Below are 26,581 nucleotides of genomic sequence, written 5' to 3'. Positions count from 1 at the left end.
GATCATGACTAAAACCAAGGATATAGGAACAGTCAACAGAAATTATCAAAAGTTATATGTCAATAAGTTAGGTAACCTAGAAGAAATGGATGTATTCCTGGAAACCTATAAACTTCCAAGACTGAAACAGGAAGAAATTGACAACCTGAATAGACCAATATTTAGTAATGAGATTGAAGCAGTGATCAAAAACCTCCCAAAAAATAAGAGTCCAGGACCTGATGGATTCCCTGGGGAATTCTACCAAACACTGAGAAGAAATAATACCTGTTCTCCTGAAGCTGTTTCAAAACAATAGAAATGGAAGGAAAACTTCCAGACTCTTGCTATGAAGCCAGCATTACTCTGATCCCCAAACCAGGCAAAGACCCCATCAAGAAGGAGAATTTCAAATGAATATCCCTGATGAATATGGATGCCAAGATTCTTAACGATCCAATAGTACATTAAAAAGATTATCCACCATGACCAGGTGGGATTTATCTTTAGGATGCAAGGGTGGTTCAACATTCTCAAATCAATTAATGTGATAGAACAAATCAATAAGAGAAGAGAGAAGAACCACATGGTCTTCTCAATTGATGCAGAAAAAGCACTTGACAATACAGCATCCTTTCCTGATTAATAGTCTTCAAAGTATAGGGATAGAAGGAACATTCTTCAACTTCATAAAATCCATCTATGAAAAACCCACAGCGAATATCATTCATGAGGAAAATCGGACAGCCTTCCCATTGAGATCAGGAGCACGACAAGAATGCCCATTCTCATCACTGTTGTTCAATATAGTACTGGAAGTCCTAGCAACAGCAATCAGACAACAAAAAGAAATAAAAGGTATTCAAATTGGCAAAGAATAAGTCAAACTCTCTCTCTTTGCAGATGACACAATACTTTATATGGAACACCCAAAAGACTCCACCCCCCAAAACTACTACATTTCAGTAATGTGGCAGGTTACAAAATCAATGCACAGAAATCAGTTGGTGTAAGAATACGCCAACAATGAAAATATAGAAAGGGAAATTAGAGAATCAATTCCATTTATTATGGTACCAGGAACAATAAGATACCTTGAAATAAACCTAACCAAAGAGGTAAAGGATCTGTACTCAAGTAACTACAGAACACTCATGAAAGACATAGAAGATGACACAAAAAGATGGAAAAGCATTCCCTGCTCATGCATTGGAAGAATAAACATTGGCAAAATGTCTCTACTGCCCAGAGCAATCTATAATTTCAATGCCATCCCAATCAAAATTCCCCTGGCATTTTTTCAAAATGCTGGAACAAACAATCCTAAAATTTGTATAGAACCAGAAAAGACCCCGAATTGCTAAGGAAATGTTGAAAAAGAAAAAGCTGAGGGCATCACATTGCTTGATTTCAAGCTTTACTACAAAGCTGTGATCACTAAGACAGCATGGTACTGGCACAAAAACAGACACACAGACCAGTGGAACAGAGTAAAGAGTCTAGATATGGACCTGCAACTCTGTGGTCAAATACTCTTCAACAAAAGGAAAAAATATCCAGTGGAAAAAAGTCAGTCTCTTCAAAAAATTGTGCTGGGAAAATTGGAAAGCTATGTATAGAAGAATAAAACTTGACCATTCTCTTACACCATACACAAAAGATAAACTTGAAATGGATAAAAGACTTCAACATGAAGCAGGAATGTATCGAAATCCTAGAGGAGAATACAGGCAGTAACCTCTTCGACATCAGCCACAGCAACTTCATTCAAGACACATCTCCAAAGGCAAAGGAAACAAAAGTGAAAATGAACTTTTGGGACTTCATGAAGACCAAAAGCTTCTGCACCACAAAGGAAATAGCCAACAAAACAAAGAGGCAACCCAGGGAATGGGAGAAGATATTTGCAAATGACAGTACAAAGGGCTGATATCCAAGATCTATAAAGAACTCCTCAAACTCAACACCCACAAAACAGATAATCACATCAAAAAATTGGCAGAAGACATGAACAGACACTTCTCCAAAGAAGACATACAAATGACTATCAGACACATGAAAAAATGTTCATCATCATTAGCCATTAGGGAAATTCAAATCAAAACCACATTGAAATACCAAGTTATGTCAGTTAGAATGGCCAAAATTAACAAGACAGGAAACAAGGGTTGGAGAGTATGTGGAGAAAGGGCAACCCTCTTACACTCTTGGTGAGAATGCAGGTTGGTGCAGCCACTTTGGAAAACAGTGTGTAGATTCCTTAAGAAATTAAATATAGAGCTACCCTATGACCCTGCAATTGCATTACTGGATATTTACTCTCAAGATACAGATATAGTGAAAAGAAGGGCCATATGTACCCTAATGTTCATAGCAGCAATGGCCACAATCGCCAAACTGTGGAAAGACCCAAGATGCCCTTCAACAAACGAATGGATAAAGAAGATATAATCCATATATACAATGGAATATTATGCCTCCATCAGAAAGGATGAATACCCAACTTCTGTATCAATATGGATGGGACAAGAGGAGATTACACTGAGTGAAATAAGTCAAGCAGAGAGAGTCAATTATCATATGGTTTCACTTACTTGTGGAGCTCAAGGAATAACATGGAGGACATTAGGAGAAGGAAAGGAGAAGTCAGTTGGGGGAAATCAGAGGGGGAGATGAACTATGAGAGACTGTGGAGTCTGAGAAACAAACTGAGCATTTTGGAAGGGAGGGGGGTGGGGGGATGGGTAAGCCTGGTGGTGTGAATTAAGGAGGACATGTACTGCATGGAGCACTGGGTGTGGTGTATAAGCAATGAATCTTGGGCCACTGAAAAAATAAAATAAATAAAAAGAAAGTTGTTAATAGGCTTATAAAATGGGCCAGCTTTTTCAAAACTCAAACATGAACATTATTATTTCAAGTAGTCAGCCTTATTAAATAAACACTAATGTAGAGATAGGTCAAGTTTCCCTTATTACCTCCATTCATATTTAAACATGGGCTTTAAAAAGCACCAGTTATTCAAAGGTTGGTCTGTGTACCTATTCCTTTTTGGATTAGCTACTGAAAGATCATGCTAGAAAGGAACCATAGAGATGGAGTATGTGGATTCTAGAGTCTGTAATGGTAACAGGATGTGCCATTCCAGGTACCTATCACAGATGGGCCTCATGAAAACTGTTTTATTAATGACTTGTAAAGGAAGATTTATGCCACAGGAGCAGAAATAGTTTCTCCCTTACAGCCACCAGAAAATGGTGAGGATTCTTGAGGACTTATCGGAGCTACCAAATGAAGGAGGCAATTTTTTTTCCCTGAACGTTGCAATTATTGTCTTTTACTCAACTGGTATTGTACATCCACTGTTCCAATTCAAAGACAGTCTCACAAAAAGTTTCCTTTTATGGTTAAAGGTTTTATTCACTTGAGAGAGACATGTTATGCTCAAGTTTATGTGCTAGGTTTGTGGATTATTCTTTTTTTTTTTTAAGCTTTTTGTACTTATTTGCCTATGGCAATTTAAGATGAGCCTAGCTTAGAGTAGTTGGTACAGCAGTAAAGTACTCTTTTTTTTGAATACTGAGCTACTCTTGCCCATTTTGCTATTACTAATACAACATTAATGTTCTTACTAAATCACAAAAACACCAAGTAGAAACTGATGCTGAAAGTGTTTATAGGTATTCAGCAATTAGCAGAGGCTAGTAATCTTATTTATGGAATAACAAATAAAACCCAAGTGATTTTTTTAACCTCAGTACATTTCAAACAAAATGTGTTATATATAGCTTTTTTCCTCTTAAGAAAGGAAAAAAATTGTGTTAGACCTTATGTGCATAATATACCCCCTTTATAATTTATCCTGACTCTAGTATAACCTTTGATAATAAAACAGACTTGGCACAGGCAATGTATAGCTTGGAAAAGACAACTATAGTATCAGAGAGCAGGAAATGCCTCCATACCTAATGCTTTAGTACACAATTAGAGTTCATACAATAGAATAAAGAGAATACTAAGTGTATAAACTTCTGATTTTGAAAATATTTATTTCCAAGTACTGTTTACAAGTGTTTAGGAGTTGGCATTTGTTGTCTTCTCATTGTAGGCATTATTGCAGTTAACCTTCATAGTAGTGTAATGAGATAAAGACCATCTCCATGTATAGGAAAAGAAATGGGTTTTTTTGTAGTGAAATAACAGGGCCACATACTTAATAAATACCCAAGTCAGAATAAGCCCATAGCTGGATGATACCCTTAACCCATGCTCTTTATCATTACTTACTAATTAATGCCTGCCTGATTCTCTGAAAATCTTAAATTCATCATCATCATCAGTAGATGAACATTCAATATAGGTAGGACCCACTAGTCTTTGTTTTTTTTTTTTCCAATTTATTTTCTTTTCAGTGTTCCAGCATTCATTGTTTATGCATCACACCCAGTGCTCCATTCAATACATGCCCTCCATACTACCCACCATCAAGCTCACCCAACCCCTCACCCCTCTCTCCTCCAAAACCCTCAGTTTGACCCACTACATTTAGGGAACTTTTAATTACTCATGGTAAAGAGAAGAAAAAAAAATTAGGGGAAATTGAAATTCACAATGATTATTTTTCAATTTTAGGCAAAATTAGGAAAATGCCATTATAACTTTTCATTATGATGTAACAGAAATAAGAAAAAATACCAGCAAATGAACCCTATACTTGAAAGAATGTTCGTGTTTTAAAATAGATCTAGATTTTGTGAGAAGCCTATTTTGACCTCTTTCTTATAATGAATCTTCTATCTCAAAGGTAATAGTGTGTGCCATGGCTTTAATTGGATTCTGAGTTCATGACCTTGGATTACAATAGTAACCGATAATATTATAGTCAGTCTTTAACACATTACAACCTCAGTGTCTCATTTTTATGATGGAAAAGTTGAAGAAGTTAGTACAGAACTATATCTAGGAACTCTTTCTCAATGCCAGCCTTAAAAATTTATTAGCAACTTGATGTGATTTAATAGGTTTCAGAAATGTTTTATGCTTCAAGAAATGTTCACTTTTTGCCGATCACAGTGGCTGAAATTCCTGTACTGGAGAATCATACATTTATAGAATTAAGATTTCAACATTCAGGAATTGTTTACTAAAACTGAAACCTTCACAACAAGAATAATTACTCTATATGGATGAAGATACAATTTATTGTCCATAAAAGGACATATTTCCAAGATAAACCCAACAGGAAGCCAGGACAATAGGTGTAAATCAGGACTATTACTCAAACGGAAAAATACAATAACCTCAAGTGTAAGTAACAACTTATGTTTTGAGCATTAGATGCTAGTAAATCTGAAAATAAGACTCAATCTAAATATGAATGTTATGCAGAGGTACTATGCAGTTAGGATACCAAAGATAAATTTCAAATGTTACCTAATGTAGTGGATGACTAATCAATACCAAGTTTATCAGTAAAATTGAACTCCTGAAACTTCACTTTCACTTTCAGTAAGTGTTGTTTAGTAGTATTGTCAAACTTCTCCATCTTCCCCTTCCCCAAAAGGGGACTGAATAGCTTAACAAAATGTAAGATGGTATACTTGGACGCACTGGAAGCCAAGAAGAGAAGAGAAGAGTTTCTGGTCCCGGATTTCAAGTGAATGAATGGAAGAACCAGATGTGCAGGACCTATTTCACTAGGTTTGAAGCCCCAGAATAAGGATCTCAGTCCCCCGACTATCACTTGCTGCTTAGATGCATCTTCCAGAAGTTTCACTTAATTTATCTGAACGTCAGTTTCTTCAACTATAAATTGAAGATAATAGTAATTAGTAACAAGGCCTAATAACCATAAATAGTAAATGCGGATAGTGTAAAGAATAATTTTGAGGGTTATAAGAGAAAAACAGATGGCACTAAGTAGCATATTGATGCCAGCAATTATGATATAAGAGGTGGAGGCTAAAGAAAGGGTGAGGAGGGTTTCAACTCTCCATGAGGAGAAGGATCAGCGGTCTTTGGCATTCTAGTCTAGACCAGAATATGGAGTCTGCTGCATTTTGCTAAGCAAAAATTAATTTCTCTTTGTCTTTTAAAATACTAGCCTCTTTATTTGGAAAAAAATGGGGGAGGGATCATGGATCCTGAACTAAATATAGAGCATATAATTGGCATATAAGGGAGAGATCGTATGTACATTATTATTGGGGGGGGGCGGATCGATTGTTGTCGTATTTATTTACTTTATTCTTTTATAAGAAACTTGATGGTATTTCATTTATACCACCACACCTGATGTCAAGTGAGCATGTAATAATACTTAGGTGTAGGGTAATTGTCACTGTGGAGTATTTCATGAGAAAATTCTCCTGACACTGTTAAGCAGCAGTATGAAAATTACTCTAGAGAGAAGTGCATTAAAAAAAATTAGGATAATTTCTAACTGAAATGTTAACTGTAATGAGTATGCCAGAATCAACCTCAATGTATCTATTTGGACATTTCCACATCCCAAGTGGTTAGTCTAATACCAATTAAAGCATCACACATTGCTATTATCTTCTTGCATTATTATTTTCATGAATTAATTTTGTTTTAAAAATCAGACCTTTTCCAAGTGAGAATAAATTTAAATTCCCAAGGTGCGAATGTGAAACTGATGTCAGGACCCATACATATCTATAATTTCAAAGTCTGAAACCAGAGGATCATGGGAATAATCCTAAAAAAATTTAAGATGGAGGAACTGACCTTTGGGTCACTTAATTGTTCCCTTAGTTATTCACAGAGAATCCAAATGGTAGTTCTATGTTTCGTTCTTGTACAATTATGTATCACTTTCCTCTTATATTCTTAACTTCATTGTCCATTTTTCTATCCACCCACCCATCCATCATTTCATTTTTGCAATTTAATAAATATTAGGCATCCTTTGTGTGCCTGGAATGCCTCTTAGCGCAGATGAGCAAAATGCATGCTAATATCTTTTTTCTAATACATCATTGTTTAGTGTGAGAAACAAAGAGATTAATAATCAAAATATGATGAGATAGGTCTTAGATGTATGGACAGATTGCTGACTGGATGAATCACAAAGGTTTATGAATTATGAAGTGGTAACATTTCTTCTGAGACTTGAAAGAAGAGCATTTCAGGCAAAGATAAGATAAAAGATATATAAAGATAAGGAGATAGGAATGGGCACATCAAGTCCTGTGAGTATTAATATGACTAGAGCAGAGCCTGTGTCTCTCTGAAGGGAGAGAGGAAGGTAGGTGGGTTGATATGAACTCCAGCTTCATTCTTTGTCATATATATCTTTGGTAAGTCATGACACTGACCTACTTTATGACTGCACTGGCTCCGACCTATGTAGATAAAATCAAGTGATCATGGTGACCAGAACTCAAAAGCTTCATTCTTTCTCAGGCCCTGTTTTAGTCTTACATTTTCCAGTGAGGTAGGGAGAGATCTAAGCATGATGGGGAAAAGGGTTGTTCTTATTCCTCAAAGACTCCATTTTTTTTTTCTAAATTGGGAAATACTTTTTTATATTAGAACATGATTAATTTTTTTTCTGCTATTGGCCTTAACTGCCCTCAGCTCTTAAATTTATGTAGGAGATGTTTTACTTTGATTCATATTACCAAAACCTTCTATTAGAAATTACTAGCCACTCCTTCATATGATTTTATCATTTATTATTGTTATTCATGTTAAGCTCTCAAATAGTAAATTATTCAAATATTTGAAATTCAAATAGTACATGTTTTATATTCCTGGAGTATTTTGGGAAAGAGATAATAAAGAAAAGCTTTGAAAGTCTCTATCTAGAAAATGTCATAAATTACAACTGAAAAATGTCATGGATCCCATTCAGATTGTTAATGAGGATCACATGAGGATGAGATTGTTAATGAGGATGAGCAGATAATAACAAAGCTGACTTGTGAATGCCTATGGGTGGCTAGACCTGTACAATGTTTAAATGACTTGGTCCTATTTACCAGCATTAAATTGTGGATGACTCAGGTTCATGCTGTAGAAAAATCATGAGTTACTATAGACATGCATATTTGGGAAAGCCTATGAATGGTTAAGGTAGCAAATATTAAATATTTGAATTATAATTGAATATTACTATATAATAATGGTTGTATAATTCTTTTAACTGTCTATGTCAAAAGGATTGTGTATGGATTTTAAAACTTTTTTACTAAGTTTGTGCAGAATGCTTCCCAAAATATTAACAAGAAACTCTTAGGATTTTTGTATCAATTAGTTTAATAGCTTTTTATTTTAGGCCCCATTTATGAATATGTGTTTTCTGAAATTAAAAAAAATTCTAAGAGTTTATAATCATCTAGGAGATATGCAAACCTATCTCCATTGTGAACTTTTATGGATGTAAAGGAAATTATTGTCTCTCTGTCCCTTTATATTTGTTGAAATGTTCCCTTTCTCCCAGGTTTGCTTCTTGAAATCATCTGTTGAACAGTGGAGTACCTGACATGTGTTTATTCCTTAGGCAAACGTGTAAAACTCTTCAGGTTCAAATGGAGAAGTAGAAAGAGAAGGTTTCTGCTGTGCCTGATGACAATTTTTGATTTTTCCACTCAAAAAAATTCTGGCTCCACACTGGAGCACTAGTGTGGCAAATCCTAGTGTTGGTCGGATTCTAAGGAAGGGACAGCAGTTTCATTGAGGAGTAAAGATTCAAAACATCTCCTGAAATGAGCTCTCATCTTGGTTTATTTCTCACAGAGCAGCAGGTGTGTACACTGTGTTATAGGACCAACTGTAACCTACTCTTTCTTATAGTTACCATTAGCATTCTAGGTGCTCCTGATTTCAGGGGGAAAGATGAACTTGGTACAGCTTTAGGGATCAGAAAGCAAAGAACTGTCTCAGTTGTTAGTAAGGAAAGGCATTGAATTGTCTTTTATAGGAAGCATCACTCTTTGAACTAATTAGATCCACAAATTAAAACTGCCACAAAGAGGCGACCCTAATATTGTCACCTACAATAGCCCTGCAGTTGACATTGTTTTTCCAAGACTAAGAAATGGATAATACAAAACTTTGGGTCTATTAGTGTTCAACCAGCCTTTAATGTGGAAATTAGCGTGTAAAGTACTGAGCCATCAGGTTTTCACTGAATCTCTGTAAACCAAGTGAAGATTGTATTCTTACCTATGGTCCAATCTTTATGTATTTACATTGTCCTATAATTGAATCAGCTATGTCAAACTAGCATCTAAACAATGAGAAATTGCTGAAGATTCACATTTTGATCAATTTTGAATTTGAAACTATAGAACTGTGACAAGTATTCTAAAACCAAAAGCAAGAACAAGTATTCTAAAACCAAAAAACAAGACAAGAGCCAGGGAAGAATATAACTGAGAAGTAGAAGGGAAAAAACAAAGCACCCAGTATATTAAACATCACAGACTATATTATACTGTTTTTCAGAAAATACATTCTAGTTTTTCAACTTACAGAAGGTGAATTTTTTTTTTTCCCAAAGATCTACCACACATGGTAGGATCATCTCTAAATGTAATATTATGGTAAAGGATAGGGATGAGGGTGCATGTGCTACTTCAGCCTTGGTACTATCTTGGTACAAGTTCTAACAAACTCTTCTCCAAGTGACAGCAACATATTCTTTATTCAGACAGGTAGCTCAAGGAAAGATTGTGACTAAGAATGATTTGCATTTGTAACTCACACTAGCCGGAAGTTCAGAAAAAATGCTGCTCTTAGTAATCTCTAGGACACTCAGAAGAGTTTCTTCCATGTTTCAGCCCTTCTCCCCAACCCCACTTATCCTAAATTTTGAGCACAGTTCATACTGCTTAATTCTGCTAGCCCTCATACACAGTAAAGTTGAAGTTCTTGAGAAATGTAATACTTTAGCAGATAGATTTAAACTTCTCAAGTAAGGCTTTAAGTCAGAAAGTGGATTAAAACTATCAATTCAAATTAGGCCTTTATAAATTAGAGTGGAGTCTAAAAAAATGAACTTAATATCAAATTTGGCAGGTAAAGTAATTTCCAATTGAGTTCAAAATCCCAATTGTCTCTAAAAGTCTGAACTATGCTGGTATATGAAATAATATTTTTAAACTCTACTCAGATTTCTTCCAAGTATTCAAAATAATTGTTTCCCTCTTTTAATTTCTCTCCAATGTTTTTAAGTGAAACATAACTGGATCCCAATGTCCTTGTCTTTCAGAATGATCTTAATTTGGGGGGTCATTTTCCACCTGGAATAAACACAAGCTGTGAACAGGGATGGGAAAAGGAAAGTTTTAAATTTCCTTAATATCCCAAAGGAATTTATTAACTACCCAGAGAAAACTTGGGGAATTTATTTATTTATTTATTTTGGTGCTAGCAGTGAATGTCATCTTGTCAGCATCCGTTGATCTGCTTGGGAGTAGAAGAATGTGCACAAATGGCAACACAAACAGTCATCGGCTGTCATGAGTCACATAGAAGAGTTCATGGCAGGTGCACTGTACAGCTTTCAGAGTTCTGAGAAATAGCGCAGGTCCATCTGTTCAAAAGATTCATTTCCAGTCAAGATCTTCATTTATACAGCATAGGAAGCTGAGAGCCATCGACAGATGTTGTATTTGTGGTAAAAGCTTACTAGTTGTGCATTCTAATATAATGAGTAGGCTTCTTAGAAAAATGGAGTCTACACAGTGATTATACCATCATTGAACTTGGGTAATCTGAATAAAGTTTTATCTCATTTGGAAATAATGCTTCTTAAGAAAAGTCAGAGTAGTCTGGGGATAGAAAGGATTAAGAAGCTCACTGAGTCCAACAGACTCCCTCAGTAGACAGGAACCCTGGAGATTCAGAGATTTTTAAATGACTTGTCCAATGTGCTTAGACTAGCAGGAAGCAACACTAGTATAAACTCTTATCAGAATAAGGCCACTCCTATTCCTGAAACTGTGGCATGAAAATCCAACAGTTTTTATGGCTATAGGAATCACATTGCTAAGAAAGCAAAATACAGTCTTAGTTTATTTTGTATATAGGTGAGTAGATTTATGAAAATGATTCTTACATCATTGCCTTACAGTGCCTCATGCTGTCTGGTCAGCTTAGTCTTGAAGGATTATTTTAGACCAACAGGAGTCTTTCATTTTGTAATACCTCATTATATAAGGTGCTTTAAGATAGGACAATTACATTCACATACATTTATGACCAGCTCAATGGCTGCTTTTCTCTAGTTTAAATGAGAAAACCTGCTACTGCCGAGTAATGATGTTTTAATTGCACATTCAGTACACCAACACTAAGCAAGAGCTTAATTCATGTACTTGTAAGAACTACATTAAAAAAATACAACTTGGCAAAGAAGCAGATCTATTCCAAGCAAGGGAAAGTTCATTCAAATCAGATTTTAGGATTATAAAGGTTTTCTATCTTTCCTTTTACTTTTATCAGATAAGTTAAATTTACTTATCAGAATGTTAGTTTGATTGTTGCCTGTTGTGATGTCATGAAACAGCTGTATTATAAAGACTGGACAGGCACTGCATTTAAACCTACCACCTCCTTTTGGAAATACTGCCACATATTTATTCCTTGCCTTCCAACTGTTTAAATATTGGTCATCAGTCCAAAAATAAATGTTTCTCCAATAACATGGGTATTTACTATAAATTCAACATGTTTTTATGAAATTCACTTGTAATGTTCATAATGCATTGTCTGTTCTATTATTGTGTGTATAGGACCCATTATATATTTACAGGAATGTAAATATTGCTCAATAGTTTCTTATAACAAGATTTTAATAGCCATATTGGAGGAAAAGATTATTTTTCTGAATTAAGCTAAAGTGATAAGATTCACATTGATGCTGTGGAAATGGCAATGATTTCACAAATTTATGTAGACTGGCAAACTGAACAACTGGGATTTTAAAAAATCTGGAATATGGGAGAGAACTCAATATAGAACAATATCAGCAGAATCATCAATAACAAATAAGGAAATTTATGAATCTGTGTTTTGTTTTGGCATAATTATACCACATTTATTTTTTAAGTCTAGATGGCTATAGTGTTATTTTTGTAAATATTTGTTCTGTATGCAAAGTCTGATAGCAGCTGGCCCATTAAAAAGACAAAGTAAGAATGAAAAAGAATGGATTATGTGTCTATAAACACTAGTAATGTATGATCAGAAATATCAGGGGCAAAAACTAGGAATTCAGTGCATTCAGAGGGCTAGAAATGTATGTGTGTGTATATATAATATGTAATAATAATTACCATACTTAGTGTTTATTATGTGCCTGGCACTGTTCTAAGCACCTGACCTATTTGCTTATTTGCTCCTCAGTTCATACAACTCTATGATGTAGGTACTAATACTATCCCTGTTTTACTCAAGGTCACACACTGAGTTATCAGCAGAACTGAGCAAATGGCTTCAGGTACATTCCTTTTAACCACTACTCCATATCAACTCATCTGAAAAGAGTCTCACTCCCAAAGTAGGCCCAAACAGTGATACTTCCCTCTTAATATGACTTTTATGACTAGTAAGAATACAAAATGAATAACTGCACATCAGTTTCTATAAGACTGATGTATAAGTTTCTATAAGACTGATAATTCAAAAATTAACTTAAAATCAATACTTACACTGCAAGCAGCAATAATGTCCCCCTCCAATAATCATTCTATTTATCACCTTTCATGTAGGGTTTGGGAATTACCACCACTATCACCAGTTATTTAAGAAGCATTTACCTGGACACTTTGGAAGGATTATCTGATTTAACCACAACAGCAAATGCATGGAGTCTGGTAATATCATTCTTGTATTTTATCAAGGAAGACTAGGCTCAAGGAGTTCAAATAACTTATTCAGTCCCGCAGTATGAGAAATTGCTAAGGAAGAGTTCTGAACCTGGGCTGCACGTTCATGCCTCTCATCATAGCATGTTGCCTCCTACTGATACCTCAGGTGGCAGGTCTTGAGCAGGGAAAACGGAATATTTTAAGAACTTTACAAAATCATGTTTTACACTTGGGACAGGATAGATTCTTTAATTTCCATTGTAGCCTAATTTAGCTTCACTAGAAGATGGACAGAGGACACTGCATAATGTTCAAAATATACAATAAAAACAGTACAAAACAGCTGACTTAATTTCATATTTAACTAATGTTATATATGTCATTACCTGGTTTTGTTTTCCCTAATTAGAACATGATCCTAGCACAAATTTTTGAGAAATCTCATCAGGATCCTATAATAGATTTGTTAGATTGGGAAAAACAAATGGAGAGGTTTTTTTAAAAGGGGGCTAATCCGTAAAGGATTAGTGCTTTTTGCTTAATATTAGCAGGTTAGCTCCATCCTGGTGGGTCATTACCAAGATAGCTTTGTGCTTGTGACTAGAAAAGCTGTCATTACTATTATTATTATTACTGTTCTTATTATTACTTTTTGCCTGTGTTCAGCTGTCAAGTATTTTCACTTGCCCAATTGGCTAGTGTGCAGCACAGGTTTACATAAAAGAACAGTTGTGTGAAGCATTGCCTTTGGAAAGGCAAATTCACTAGGTGGTGATTAAAATGGATGAGGGGGCACCTGGGTGGCTCAGTTGGTTAAATGTCTGCGTTTGGCTCAGGTCATGATCCCAGGGTCTTGGGATCCAGTCCCCAACAGGCTCTCTGCTCAGTAGAGAGTTATTATTATCTCCCTCCGCGTGCCAATCTGCCTACTTGTGCTCTCTATCTCTGTCAAATAAATAAATAAAATCTTTTAAAAATATAAATAAATAGAACCTATGAAGCTCAGGGCACAACTGTAATGATCATTTCCTCCTTTATGCAGTATTCTATATCAACTGCCCTCAGAACCAGAAGACAGTACATTCATGGTAGCAAATGCTATTTCTTATATTGTAAAGATGGTTTTATTGCACTTCCTGCTTTTAGTTACTGAAAACTTGCTGAAAATCATCTGTACAAGCTGCCACTTTTTATTTACTATTTGGCCTTTACCAAAAGATGTGGCTTGAGTGAGAGAGAGCAGTATTTAAGCTCTAAAAATAAGGCAATGCTTAATGTGGTATGTTAAAAAATTAATTTAAAATAAGTACAATAGAGGTGCAAGATGGCAGAGGAGTAGGAGACTGAAATATAATCAGATCCCAGGAGTTCAGCTAGTTATCAAACCATTCTGAACACCTAAAAACTCAACAGGAGATCAAAGAGAAGAAGAGCACCAATTCTAGGAACAGAAAATCAACGACTTTCTGGAAGGTAGGACATGCAGAGAAGTGAATCCCAAGTGACAGGAAGATAGACCATGGTGGGAGGGGCCAGCTCCCCATAAGTGAGAATGCAGTGGAGCACAAAATTAAAACTTTTAGAAGCCTGCTCCACTGAGGCTAAGTGGGGGGTGGCGACCTCGCCAGGACAGTGTGGTCTGGGGACCTGCAGGGACACAAAAAGACCAGGGATGTCTGAGTGTGGCAGAGCTTACCAGGTATTGGGGTGGAAAGCTGGTTGCAGAGACGGAGTCGAACGGGGGCTCTCAGCTTGGGATTTCCTTAAATCATGATCCAAGTCACAGTTGGACCACTGCACCTCGAGCAGGACCCCACAGGCAGCACCTCCCTACTCCTCTGGGAAGAGCGGCATAAGAGCATGCTGCAGGCATCTACTGGGTTTGGAGATTCCAAATGAGGCCATGCACCAGAGACAGAAACGCTTAGTCACAGGCTAGGTGAACTCGGGAGTTTGGCGGGAGACCAGGGAGACAGGAGGCATTGTCCGCTTTTCTCTGAGTGTGCATAGAGGAGCGGGGCCCTGAGTTCTCAGCCCCTATGGGGCCAGAGACTAGGAAGCCACCATTTTCATTCCTGCCCTACAAAGCTATATGGAAAGCATTCAGGAAACAAAAGAGTGAACCCGAGCACATTACATAGCCTGGCCCCTGGCAAAGGTGATGCAATTCTGCCTCGGGCAAACAAAGACATTTGAGAATCACTGCAACAGGCCCCTCCCTCCAGAAGATCAGGAAGAACATCCAGCCAAGATCAAGTTCATCAATGAATGAGAACTGCAGAACTCCAGGGCTATGGGAAAGCAACACACAGAGTTCATGGCATTTTCCCCATGATCCTTTAGTCTTTCAAAGTAAAATTTTTTAAATTTTATTTTTTTCTTATGCTATTTTCTTAATTTTTCCTCTTTCCCATTTTAATGTTTTTAAACTATTTTATCTTATCTGTTTTTAAAAATCTTATTTAAATTTTCATTGTTATAGTCATATTTTATCCTTTCATTGTATTTAACCTTATTTTTTGTATACATATAGGGTTTTATTTTTTTCTTTAAATTTTGGGATACCATTTCTCCTAATAGATCAAATATACCCTAAATCTAATGCATGGCTTTGTTCCAGTCTCCAGCCTGATTACATTCTTTCCTCTTTCTTTGAACCAACTTATCAATTCCTTTTTTAGAATCTTTTAAAATTTTCATCTTTACACTCATATTCCATCCCTTCATTGTGTTTACCCTTATTTTGGTATATATGTAAGTTTTTCTTTCTTTAAAATTTTGAGAGGCAGTTTCTTCTAGCAGACCAAAATACACTCAAAATCAAGTGTGTGGCTCTGTTCTATTAACTTGTTTAAAAAAAAAAAAAATATATATATATATATATATATATATATATATATATATATATGATTCCTTGCCCCCCTTTTCCGCCTTTCTTCTACCCCTGGTTGGTTTCAGGTCTCTTCTGATTTGGTTAGTGTATATTTTTTGGGGATCATTGCTACCCTTTTAGTATTTTGTTCTCTCATTCATCTATTCTTATCTGGGTAAAGTGACACAGTAGAAAAACACCACACACACACAAAAAAGAGCAAGAGGCAGTACTGACTGCTAGGGACCTAATCAGATTAATACAGACATTAGTAATATGTCAAAACTAGAGTTCAGAATGGTGATTATCAAGGTGCTAGCTGGGCTCAAAAAAAGCATCAAAGATATTAGAGAATCCCTTTCTGGTGAAATAAAATCCCTTTCTGGAGAAATAAAAGAACAAAAATCTAACCAACTTGAAATCAAAAAAGCTATTAATGATGGACAATTAAAAATGGAGGCTCTTACTGCTAGGTTAGATGAGGCAGAAGAAAGAATTAGTGATATAGAAGACCAAATGATGGAGAATAAAGAACCTGAGCAAAAGAGACACAAACAACTAGTGGACCACGAGGGGAGAATAGGAGAGCAAAATTATACCATAAGATGATACAATATTAAAATAATTGGGATTCTAGACGAAGAAGAAAGAGAGAGGGGCAGCAGGTATATGGGAGCAAATTATAGTAGAGAATTTCCCTAATTTGGCAAAGGGAATAAGCATCAAATTCCAAGAGGCACAGAGAACCCCACTCAAAATCAATCAAAATAGGTCCATACACCATCATCTAAGTGTAAAATTTACAAGTCTCAGTGACAAAGAGAAAATCCTAAAAGCAGCTCAGGAATAGAGGTCTGTAACACATAATGGTAGAAATATTAGATTGGCAGCAGACCTATCCACAAAGACCTGCAGGCCAGAAACGGCTGGCATGATATATTCAGAGCACTAAATGAGAAAAATATGCAGCCAAGAATACTGTATCCAGCTAGGCTGTCATTGAAAAGGGAAGGAGAGATAAAAAGCTTCCAGGACAAACAAAAATTAAAAGAATTTGCAAACACCAAACCAGCCCTACAGGAAATATTGAAAGGGGTCCTTGAAGCAAAGAGAGAACCAAAAAGTAGTAGACTAGAAAGGAATACAGGCTATATACAGTAACAGTCACCTTACAGGAAATTCAATGGCAGTATGTTCGTATCTTTCAGGAGTTATCCTGAATGTAAATGGGCTAAACACCCCAATCAAAAGACACAGTGTATCAGAATGGATGAAAAACAAGACCCATCAATATGCTCTCTACAAGAAACTCATTTTAGACCCAAAGACTCCTCTAGATTTAAAGTGATGAGGTGGAAAACAATTTATCATGCTAATGAACATCAAAGAAAGCTGGGGTATTAATCCTTATATCAGATAAATTAGATTTTAAGCCAAAGACTATAAGAGTTGAGGAAGGACACTATATCATACTTAAAGGGTCTATCCAGCAAGAAGATCTAACAATTTTAAATACCTATGCCCCTAACATGGGAACAGCCAATTATATAAACCAATTAATAACAAAATCAAAGAAACATATCAACAATTATATAATAATATTAGAGGACTTTAACACCCCCCTCATTGAAAAGGACAGATCATCCAAGCCAAAGATCAACAAGGAAATAAAGGCTTTAAATGATACACTGGACCTGATGGACATCACAGATATATTCAGAACATTCCATCCCAAAACAACAGAATACACATTCTTCTCTACTGCACATGGAACATTCTTCAGAATAGATCACATCCTGGGTCACAAATCAGGTCTCAAATGGTACCAAAAAACTGGGATCATTCCCTGCATATTGTCAGACCACAATGCACTGAAACTAGAACTCAACCACAAAAGGAAAGTTGGAAAGAACTCAAATACATGGAGGCTAGAGAGCATCCTACTAAAGACTGAATGGGTCAACTGGGAAATTAAAGAATAAAAAAAAATTCATGGAAACAAATGAAAATGAAAACACAACTGTTCAAAATCTTTGGGACACAGCAAAGGTGGTTCTGAGAGGAAATATATAGAAATAAAAGCCTTTCTCAAGAAACGAGAAAGGTCTCAAGTACACAACCTAATCCTACACCTAGAGGAGCAGGAGAAAAAACAGCAAAGAAAGCCTAAACCCAGTAGGAGAAGAGAAATAATAAAGACTGACCAGAAATCAATGAAATAGAAACCAAAAAACAGTAGAACAAATCAACAAAACTAGGAGCTGGTTCTTTGAAAGAATTAATAAGATTGATAAATCCCTGGCCAGAGTTATCCAAAAGAAAGGAGAAAGGACCCAAATTAATAAAATCATGAAAGAGGAGAGATCACAACCAACACCAAAGAAATACAAACAATTATAAGAACATGTTATGAGCAACTATACATCAGCAAATTTGACAGTCTGGAAGAAATGGATGCATTCCTAGAGACATAAAAACTACCAAAACTGAACCCTTAGGAAGAAATTAAAAACCTGAACAGACTCATAACCAGTAAGGAGATTGAACCAGTCATCAAAAACAAGAGCCCAGTGCCAGACAGCTTCCCAGGGGAATTCCACTAAACATTTAAAGAAGAATTAATACCTATTTTCCTGAAAGTGTTCCAAAAAATAGAAATGGAAGGAAAACTTTCAAACTCATTTTATGAATCCAGCATTACCTTGATGCCAAAACCTTGATGCCAAAAAGGAGAATTACAGGGGTGCCTGGGTGGCTCAGTGGGTCAAGCCTCTGCCTTCAGCTCAGGTCATGATCTCAGGGTCCTGGGACTGAGTCCCCCATCAGGCTCTTTGCTTGGCTGGGAGCCTGCTTCCTTCTCCTCCTCTCTCTCTGACTACTTGTGATCTCTCTCTGTCAAATAAGTAAATAAAATCTTTAAAAAAGGAGAATTACAGACTAATATCCTTGATGAACATGGATGCAAAAACTCTCACCAAAATATTAGCCAGTAGGACCCAACAGTACATTGAAAGGATTATTAACCATTAACACGTGGGATTTATTCCTCAGCTGCCAGGTTGGTTTAACGTCTACAAATCAATAAATGTGATACATTAATAAAAGAAAGAACAAGAACCATTTGATACTATCAATAGATGCAGAGAAAGCATTTGACAAAGTACAGCATCCTTTCTTGATTAAAACTCTTCACAGTGTAGGGATAGAGGGAACATATCTCAATATCATCAAAGCCATCTATGAAAAACCCACAGTAAATATAATTCTCAATGGGGAATAACTGAGAGCTAAGGTCAGGAACAAGGCAGGGATTCCCACTATCATCACTGCTATTCAACATAGTACTAGAAGTCCTACCCTCAGCAATCAGACAACAAAAATAAATAAAGGCATCCAAATTGGCAAAGAAGTCAAACTCTCACTCTTTGCAAATGATAGGATACTGTATGCGGAAAACCCAAAGACTCCACTCCAAAACTGCTAGAACTCATATAGGAATTCAGTAAAGTGGCAGAATATAAAATCAATGCACAGAAATCAGTTGCATTTCTATACACCAACAGCATGACAGAGGAAAGAGAAATTAAAAAGTTGATCCCATTTACAACTGCACCCAAAAACCATAAATACCTAGGAATAAATCTAACCAAAGAGGCAAAGAATCTCTACTCAGAAAACTATAAAGTACTCATGAAAGAAATTGAGGAAGACAGAAAGAAATGGAAAAACATTACATGTTCACGGATTGGAAGAACAAAAATTGTGAAAATGTCTATGCTACCTAGAGCAATCTGTACATTTAATGCAGTCCCTATGAAAATACCATCAATTTTTTTCAAAGAAATGGAACAAATAATCCTAAAACTTATATGGAACCAGAAAAGACCCCATATAGCCAGAGGAATGTGAAAAACAAACAAACAACAAACAAACAACAAAGTTGGTGGAATCATAATTCCAGACTTCATGCTCTATTACAAAGCTGTATTCATCAGGACAGTATGGTACTGGCACAAAAACAGACATATAGATCAATGAAACAGAATAGAGAGCCCATAAATGGATCCTCATCTCTATGGTCAACTAATCTTTGACAAAGCAGGAAAGAATGTCCAATGGAAAGAAGACAGTCTCTTCAACAAATGGTGTTGGGAAAATTGGATGAGCACATACATAGGAATGAAACTGGACCATTTCCTTATACCACACACAAAAGTAGACTCAAAATGGATGAAGGACCTCAGTGTGAGAAAGGAATCCATCAAAATTCTTGAGGAGAACTCAGGCAGCAACCTCTTCCACTTCAGCCACAGCAACTTCTTCATAGAAACAATACCAAAGGCAAGGGAAGCAAAGGCAAAAATAAACTATTGGGACTTCATCAAGTTCAAAAACTTTTGCACAGCAAAGGAAAAAGTCAACAAAACCAAAAGACAACCCACAGAATGGGAGAAGATATTTGCAAACGACATATCAGATAAAGGGCTAGTATCCAAAATCTTTAAAGAACTTATCAAACTCAACACCCAAGGAACAAATAATCCAATCAGGAAATGCGCAGAAGACATGAACAGACATTTCTGCAAAGAAGACATCCAGGTGGCCAACAAACACATGAAAAAGTGCTCCACATCACTTGGCATCAGGGAAATACAAATCAAAACCACACTGAGATACCACCTCACACCAGTCAGAAAGGTTAAAATTAACAAGTCAGAAAACGACAGATGTTGGCGAGGATGCGGAGAAAGGGGAAACCTCCTACACTGTGGTGGGAAAGCAAGTTGGTGCAGCCACTCTGGAAAACAGTATGGAGGTTCCTTAAAAAGTTTTAAATAGAGCTATCCTATGTCCTTGCAGTAACACTACTAGGTATTTACCCTAAAGATACATGTACTGATCTGAAGGGGTTTGTGCACCTGAATGTTTATAGAAGCAATGTCCATATTAGCCAAACTATGGAAAGAGCCTAGATGTCCATCAACAGATGAATGGATAAAGAAGATAAGGTATACATATATAATGGAATACTATGCAGCCATCAAAAGATACAAAAACTTGCCATTTGCAATGACGTGTATGGAAATGGAGGGTTTTATGCTAAGCGTAATAAGTCAATCAGAGAAAGACAATTATCATTGATCTCTCTGATATGAGGAATTTGAGAAGCAGTGTGGGGTCATGGAGAGTAGGGAGAGAAAAAAATGAAACAAGATGGGATCAAGAGGGAGACAATCCATAAGGGACTCTTAATCTCGGGAAACAAACTGAGGGTTGCTGGGTGGGTGGGGGATAGGGATAGGGTGGCTGGGTTATGGACATGGGGGAGGGATGTGCTATTTTGAGTGCTGTGAAATCCGTTAAGCCTGATGATTCACAGACCTGTACCCCTGGGGCAAATAATACATTATATGTTAATTAAAAATAATAATAATTTAAAAAACAAGAGCAATATTTTTAAATGTTAGATTGCATTAATATTGCTTCAACAACCCTTACATATCAGGAAAGAGTCAAATGGCACTTGATTTCCAACAAGCATGCCAGAATTTTAATTTGAGTAACTTGGACTTTTTTGCTAAAGTATATAAATCATAAAAGGGTTGATTTTTTGTTGTATTTTAGATAATTTCACTTTAAATATTACTATTTCTTGTGTATTAGGTGATTAAAATTGGTGATAATATACATATATTCAGAATCATCCTTTGTTTTTCAATCTTTGGTTTTGCCATTTCACTTGGTACAAATATGGAGGTTGTCAAAGAGGGGGCGGAGTTGTGCTCACAGGTGCCCATATTTTGTATTACATTGGAAAGGACAAGTGATTACTTAGCCTTTTCCTTGAGAGTTTCTCTAATTTGACTAAATGTCTGCTAGTGTGATCTTCTCATTGTACCTTAGTGACTCTCTTGTTAAAGATTTGTGCATTAGAAAAAACACAAAACTTTTATTATACTACCTCAGAGTTGGTGTTTTCGTAAACATCATCATATCCTCACAGCAACTCCGTGAGGCTAACAGGATTATCCCCTTTCTACATACAGGGAAACTGAGGGTCTCAGAGGTGGTATGATGTCTCCACTGTGCCTACGAGTACTACATTCTGACCTTAGCCTAGAACTCCACATGTCACACCACAATTACTTGATCAGAGTAACATACAAAAATGAAATTGAAAACAAATAGCCCAGTTAAACCCTGTCTTTATCTCATTAAAGGTGCGAGGATATTTTTAAGGTTAATAAACTAGGACTAGTTTGTAAAACTGCAGGAAAAAAGTCATTTCAATCATGTATTGATCTATGTTAGACAATTCTTTTAGTCATGTTTAAATTTTAATTTTTCAGAAATTATTTTAACTGCTACAAACAATAAAAATGTATATTTATGATATTCTTAGTATATGCATTGTATATATGTGTTTATGTGTATATGTGTATGTTTTCTGAGATGGAGGAAAATTTGTTCCAGTACATAAACCTTTGGTATTGTACTATAAATGTGTCTATTTTTAAAATTATGTGAAAAACAAAGCTTTAATATATAGTTGAGAGACTCACTCCCCAGCTTTATATAAACTAGCAGGATGAAATACTTAGCTTGGAATGAAGATAGAAGAATGCATCTACCATACCCACGAAGAGATTTCTTAGAACTAGGGTTTGAAATGACACAGGAGGACAGGCCACGTGCTCCCATGGGGTCACGGCACCATGTCCTTCCAGCTGCCTGTGCTGAGTCCCTGCAGAGGCTAACCCATTTGTTCTCTCTTAGTCTCTCAATTCGTCTCTTTTCTTTGCACTAGTTTTGGAAATACAGTCTCTTACCATGCTTTTTGAGTCTTCCTACCAAGAGAAGAATCTCCAGGAAAGACAAGTGGATCTGCTCAGGCAATGGCCATCAAAGTTGTGTTAAATCAGTATTTATCAAGAAAGTTTATCCTAAAGAGTTTGTATTTTTCATAATGATCAGCTATCTCCATTGACAACCTCTGACATAATGTCTGTAGAAAAATTCATATTTACTTTCCACGGTGCTCTTAACATTCACACTCAGACTGGGAGCCATTCACAGAACTATAAAATGACAAATGGAAAGTGAGATTGCTGACCTACCTAAGATAGCCCCTGCTCCCAGCATCTCTGGAGGTGAGCAGGCCCCTTCTGTGTTTGGTCCTTCCATCCTCAGTTCCATACCTCCCATAGTTCCTCTGTGGATGGGAGTAAGAAGCTTTAAATATGCAAGCAGAGGCTCCTTCCTTGGGCAGGATAGCTGACCAAAGAGACATAAATAAGATGGCTGCTTCCACACAGAAAATAATTGTTTTTGAATTTATAGCTTCCTTTGAGACTGGGTGTGGTAGAGCCAGAGTTAGATTATTTTACTTAATGTTTCTCTTTCTTATAGTTGATCAAAAAACAACAAAACAAACAAAACCTTTCCTTAAATATATTATGAAAGGATGAATAATTATATAATTTGATGGAATAAAACCAAAGTATCCACAGTAACTTTCAAGAATTCACCTTTTATTATAACCATTGCTTAAAAAGAAGTTATGCAACTGTAAGTACCTTGGTATTAGAGTATACCTAGGAATTCACTGACACAGCAGAAATCCATGTATCATCTCTCCATGTATCATCTACATGTATGCATACAGATTGATCTACATAGGTATCAGGTATTCCAGATGTTTACTTCTTTTTCCCATACAGAGTCTTTGGACCTAAATAGGTGTGAGAAGCCAGTGTGAATCTCCCTTAGTAATATTTATTATAGCATCAATAATACTAATCAATTTTGATCATTTCTGGACACTTTTAAAACTTAGTGAAATAGTTTACAATCACTGTTTTTCTCCCCAGATATTTATTTCTCCTCTTAGTTATTTTTTCTGAAATCTGATGGAGTCAAATAAGCCCTCAAGTTTTAAACTATTTCAAGAATGGATTTTATAGAGCCAATGCCCAAGGACTTTCTTGAAGATGTGGTCTGATTTTATTCCTATGAACTAAGGTCTTTCTACTGAGGCATAGAGTGTTTATGATCTCTGGATTCTATCCTCCAAGACTTTACAAAGAACAAAGATTCCAGAATCATTCTTTGAATTTGAGACATGTAGCATCACCAGTTAAGATCTTCCTGGTCACAGCTGCAGTCATTTGGATAGTTGTGCAAGTGGCACTAAAAATACTGTGAAAGGGTTAAGAAAAAAAAAAAAAACTTGTATATTTTTTATAAGGTGGCAACATCTGAATATGCTAGTTCTTTAAAATTCAACAATTTATTTGATACAGCAAATACTACCATTTTGAGTTATTAATTTCTAATACTAAATTGTGTTTGCAGTTTTAAGATCATAGCCTTCTTATAAAATGATTATATTTTCTTCTTCCTTTGTAGGTAACCCATTAACAAAGGATAAATCAAGTGATCCTCAAGCCTGATTACATTGAACATATGCACAGAAACTTAATTCCTGAGGTGATCTTGAAGGGAGATTTTTATATCGCTCACAAGAGGCACTGCAGAGTCTCATTTCCAAGGGATTTTATGGCTCGTAATCAGCCTCTTCTTGAAACCGAGACTTTTAAAAAGTCAGACATGAACTTCTATGTCATGAAGATTTTGTCAGAATTGAACTGTGTTCAACTTGTAAAATTGCACTTGCTAAGAGAATTTGAATTTGCCATCTGAAGAGCTGGTGTTTCCAGGTGATGTCAGAGACACTCACCTTTATGGTTCTTGGCCTCAAGTGTGACTGTTTTTCTTGCTTCTGAAAGTCTGCAAAGTGCACCGGCCTGCAGCCATGGATGTGTTCCTGGGTCTGGTCCTGTGTTCATTGGCTGGTGGGACTGCACCCGTCTTTACTGACATTTTCTTTGTGAACTTCTCCTCTGGCATGGTGTAGACTGAGATGGTTTTATTTGTAACCTAACCTTGGAGCTCTGAAAGCCTACATGTTTTAACATCTTAAAGTTGCTTTTGTTAAAGGAATGGAAATATATATCCATTGATAATAATTATTGTTGGCAAGTAATAGTTATCTGAATACATCAATCATATAAGAATGTATAGACAAGCTGACATGTTTCCCCAAGGCTAACATACTACTGCAGCTCTCTGTCAGTTACATAGGTAGTAGTTAGAACTGAATTTCCATTTTCATTATATGCTATTTTGTACTTCTAGAGTACTCTCCCTCTTGGTTGTTTTGTTTTGTTTTTTAAGTGGGCTTTTTCTTTTGTTTATATTTACTTTTTCCCTTCACAGAAATCAGCAGTAAGCAGTCGAGTATGTAGGTAGCCTTCAGTTTCAAAAAATCGCCAGGGATGCATGTGGATTTCTGATTTCTTAGCTTGAGAGTTATTCACTTAAGATTTCTTCTAGTAAATTTTTTTTAACTGTCCTATCATTTTAATAAACTGTCCCTTGCTCGCTCCCAATGACTGTTTGAATGCTTATATATTTGTTTGTTCAGTCTGTTAATAGAATTGTTCATTTTCCTTGGTCTTGAATTTATAAATATTTGCTTATAGTTGTCCCATTCAAACAATTTCTTAGGTCAGTGTCTGTCCACAGTTTTGTAGTCATTTTAACATTTTTTGTTTTTCAGTTCTACAGGAAAGTCTTACAAATATTTAAAAGCCTTAAACATGTATGTACTTTTTTTCTAAGTTATTAGAGAATGTATAATTTTATACTACATTTATTTTATTTCATTTGTTATGTGAAGGTAGAGAAGAATTGAAAATGCATAGCCATTCTGTAATAATATTGTGTAAATGTATAGTTGAAGGGTTGTAACCAGAGAGACTTCTTTGTTTACTCACCTTAACCTAATAGGAAGATACTTCAGAAATTGTCCTATTAGAAGTTCCATTATGTTAGAAAAAATGTGACCATCTTTCATAATTTTAAAACTCTCTGACATGGTCAATTAAGTCTATGCTGGTTTCCATGATGGAGGCTGACATACCTTGGAGAGTTTTGGTCTGTTAGTTGGCAACGAATTTCAAAGACCAGTACATTACCCAGAATGTCTTCTGGGCAGAAAAACGGAAAATGTAAAATCTGTCAAAAGTCAAATTTGTAAAGTATACTTTGGACAGTGAACCAAAGTGTATTGCCCCACAAGTCCATAGGATGAAATGACTTCCTCCCTCTATGTTAGTTATACATAAAATTAATTAGATGACTCTGAGTGGATTTTGCAATAGTTCAAGACTGTATGAATTCAGAAAGAAAAAAATAACAATTGTGCTGGAATTTTTGCATCAATTGTAACAGCATTAATTTCTTTGGAGCAAAGTAGAAACCTGTATTATTTTGGAAATTATGAATTTGTCCTCGGTTTGTTTGAAATTGTACATCATGCTTCTCATTTTTTTTTAACTGAGTCCTTTAAAACAACACTGGAAATTCTGTATTATATACAAGTGTAACACATGCATATCAATAGAAAAAAATAAATGGAATTCCAAATATACTAACTAGATTATCCCCAGTAGATTAATGTTGTGACTATTAAGAAAAGGTAAATAAAATTGGGATATAAAATGGACTCTCTTCATGAGTTACATTTGGAGAATCTGTTTTCTAGTGTTTTATTTCAAAAGTACTTCAGTTACTATCCAGAAAAACCTCTGAATTCATGGAGCTGACATAAATTCTTCAGTTTAACTTTTAATAAAAATGCATGACAACTCTTGCCATTTACACAAGGTTCTAATACTTGGTCTGTTTCTTTGCTAAGAAACAATTGAAAGAGATATATTTACACTTGTGCTATTATTTGTCCATATCTTGACTATGAGCACAACTGATGTATGTTTACTAGCAATATGCAAAATTTTTTTTATTATACAAATTGTTAAATTGC

At 35.8% G+C, this 26,581-nt stretch overlaps 1 protein-coding gene across 5 annotated transcripts in view; it reads left to right on the top strand.

Moving 5' to 3' along the window:
• Positions 1–26,263, top strand: part of TAFA2 (TAFA chemokine like family member 2) — a 483,266-nt gene extending 457,003 nt beyond the window's left edge. For all 5 annotated transcript variants that reach the window (XM_082742525.1, XM_082742527.1, XM_082742528.1 and 2 more), the window contains exon 5: positions 24,103–26,263. In XM_082742525.1, the coding sequence (XP_082598651.1) occupies positions 24,103–24,114 (12 nt within the window). In that variant the 3' untranslated portion in view covers positions 24,115–26,263. The remainder of the gene's footprint in view (positions 1–24,102) is intronic.
• Positions 26,264–26,581: the final 318 nt, after the last annotated feature.

The sequence above is a fragment of the Mustela nivalis genome (genome assembly GCF_964662115.1).
Source record: "Mustela nivalis genome assembly, chromosome: 7".
Lineage (NCBI taxonomy): Eukaryota > Metazoa > Chordata > Mammalia > Carnivora > Mustelidae > Mustela > Mustela nivalis.
This window is presented reverse-complemented; position numbering and strand designations above follow the sequence as displayed.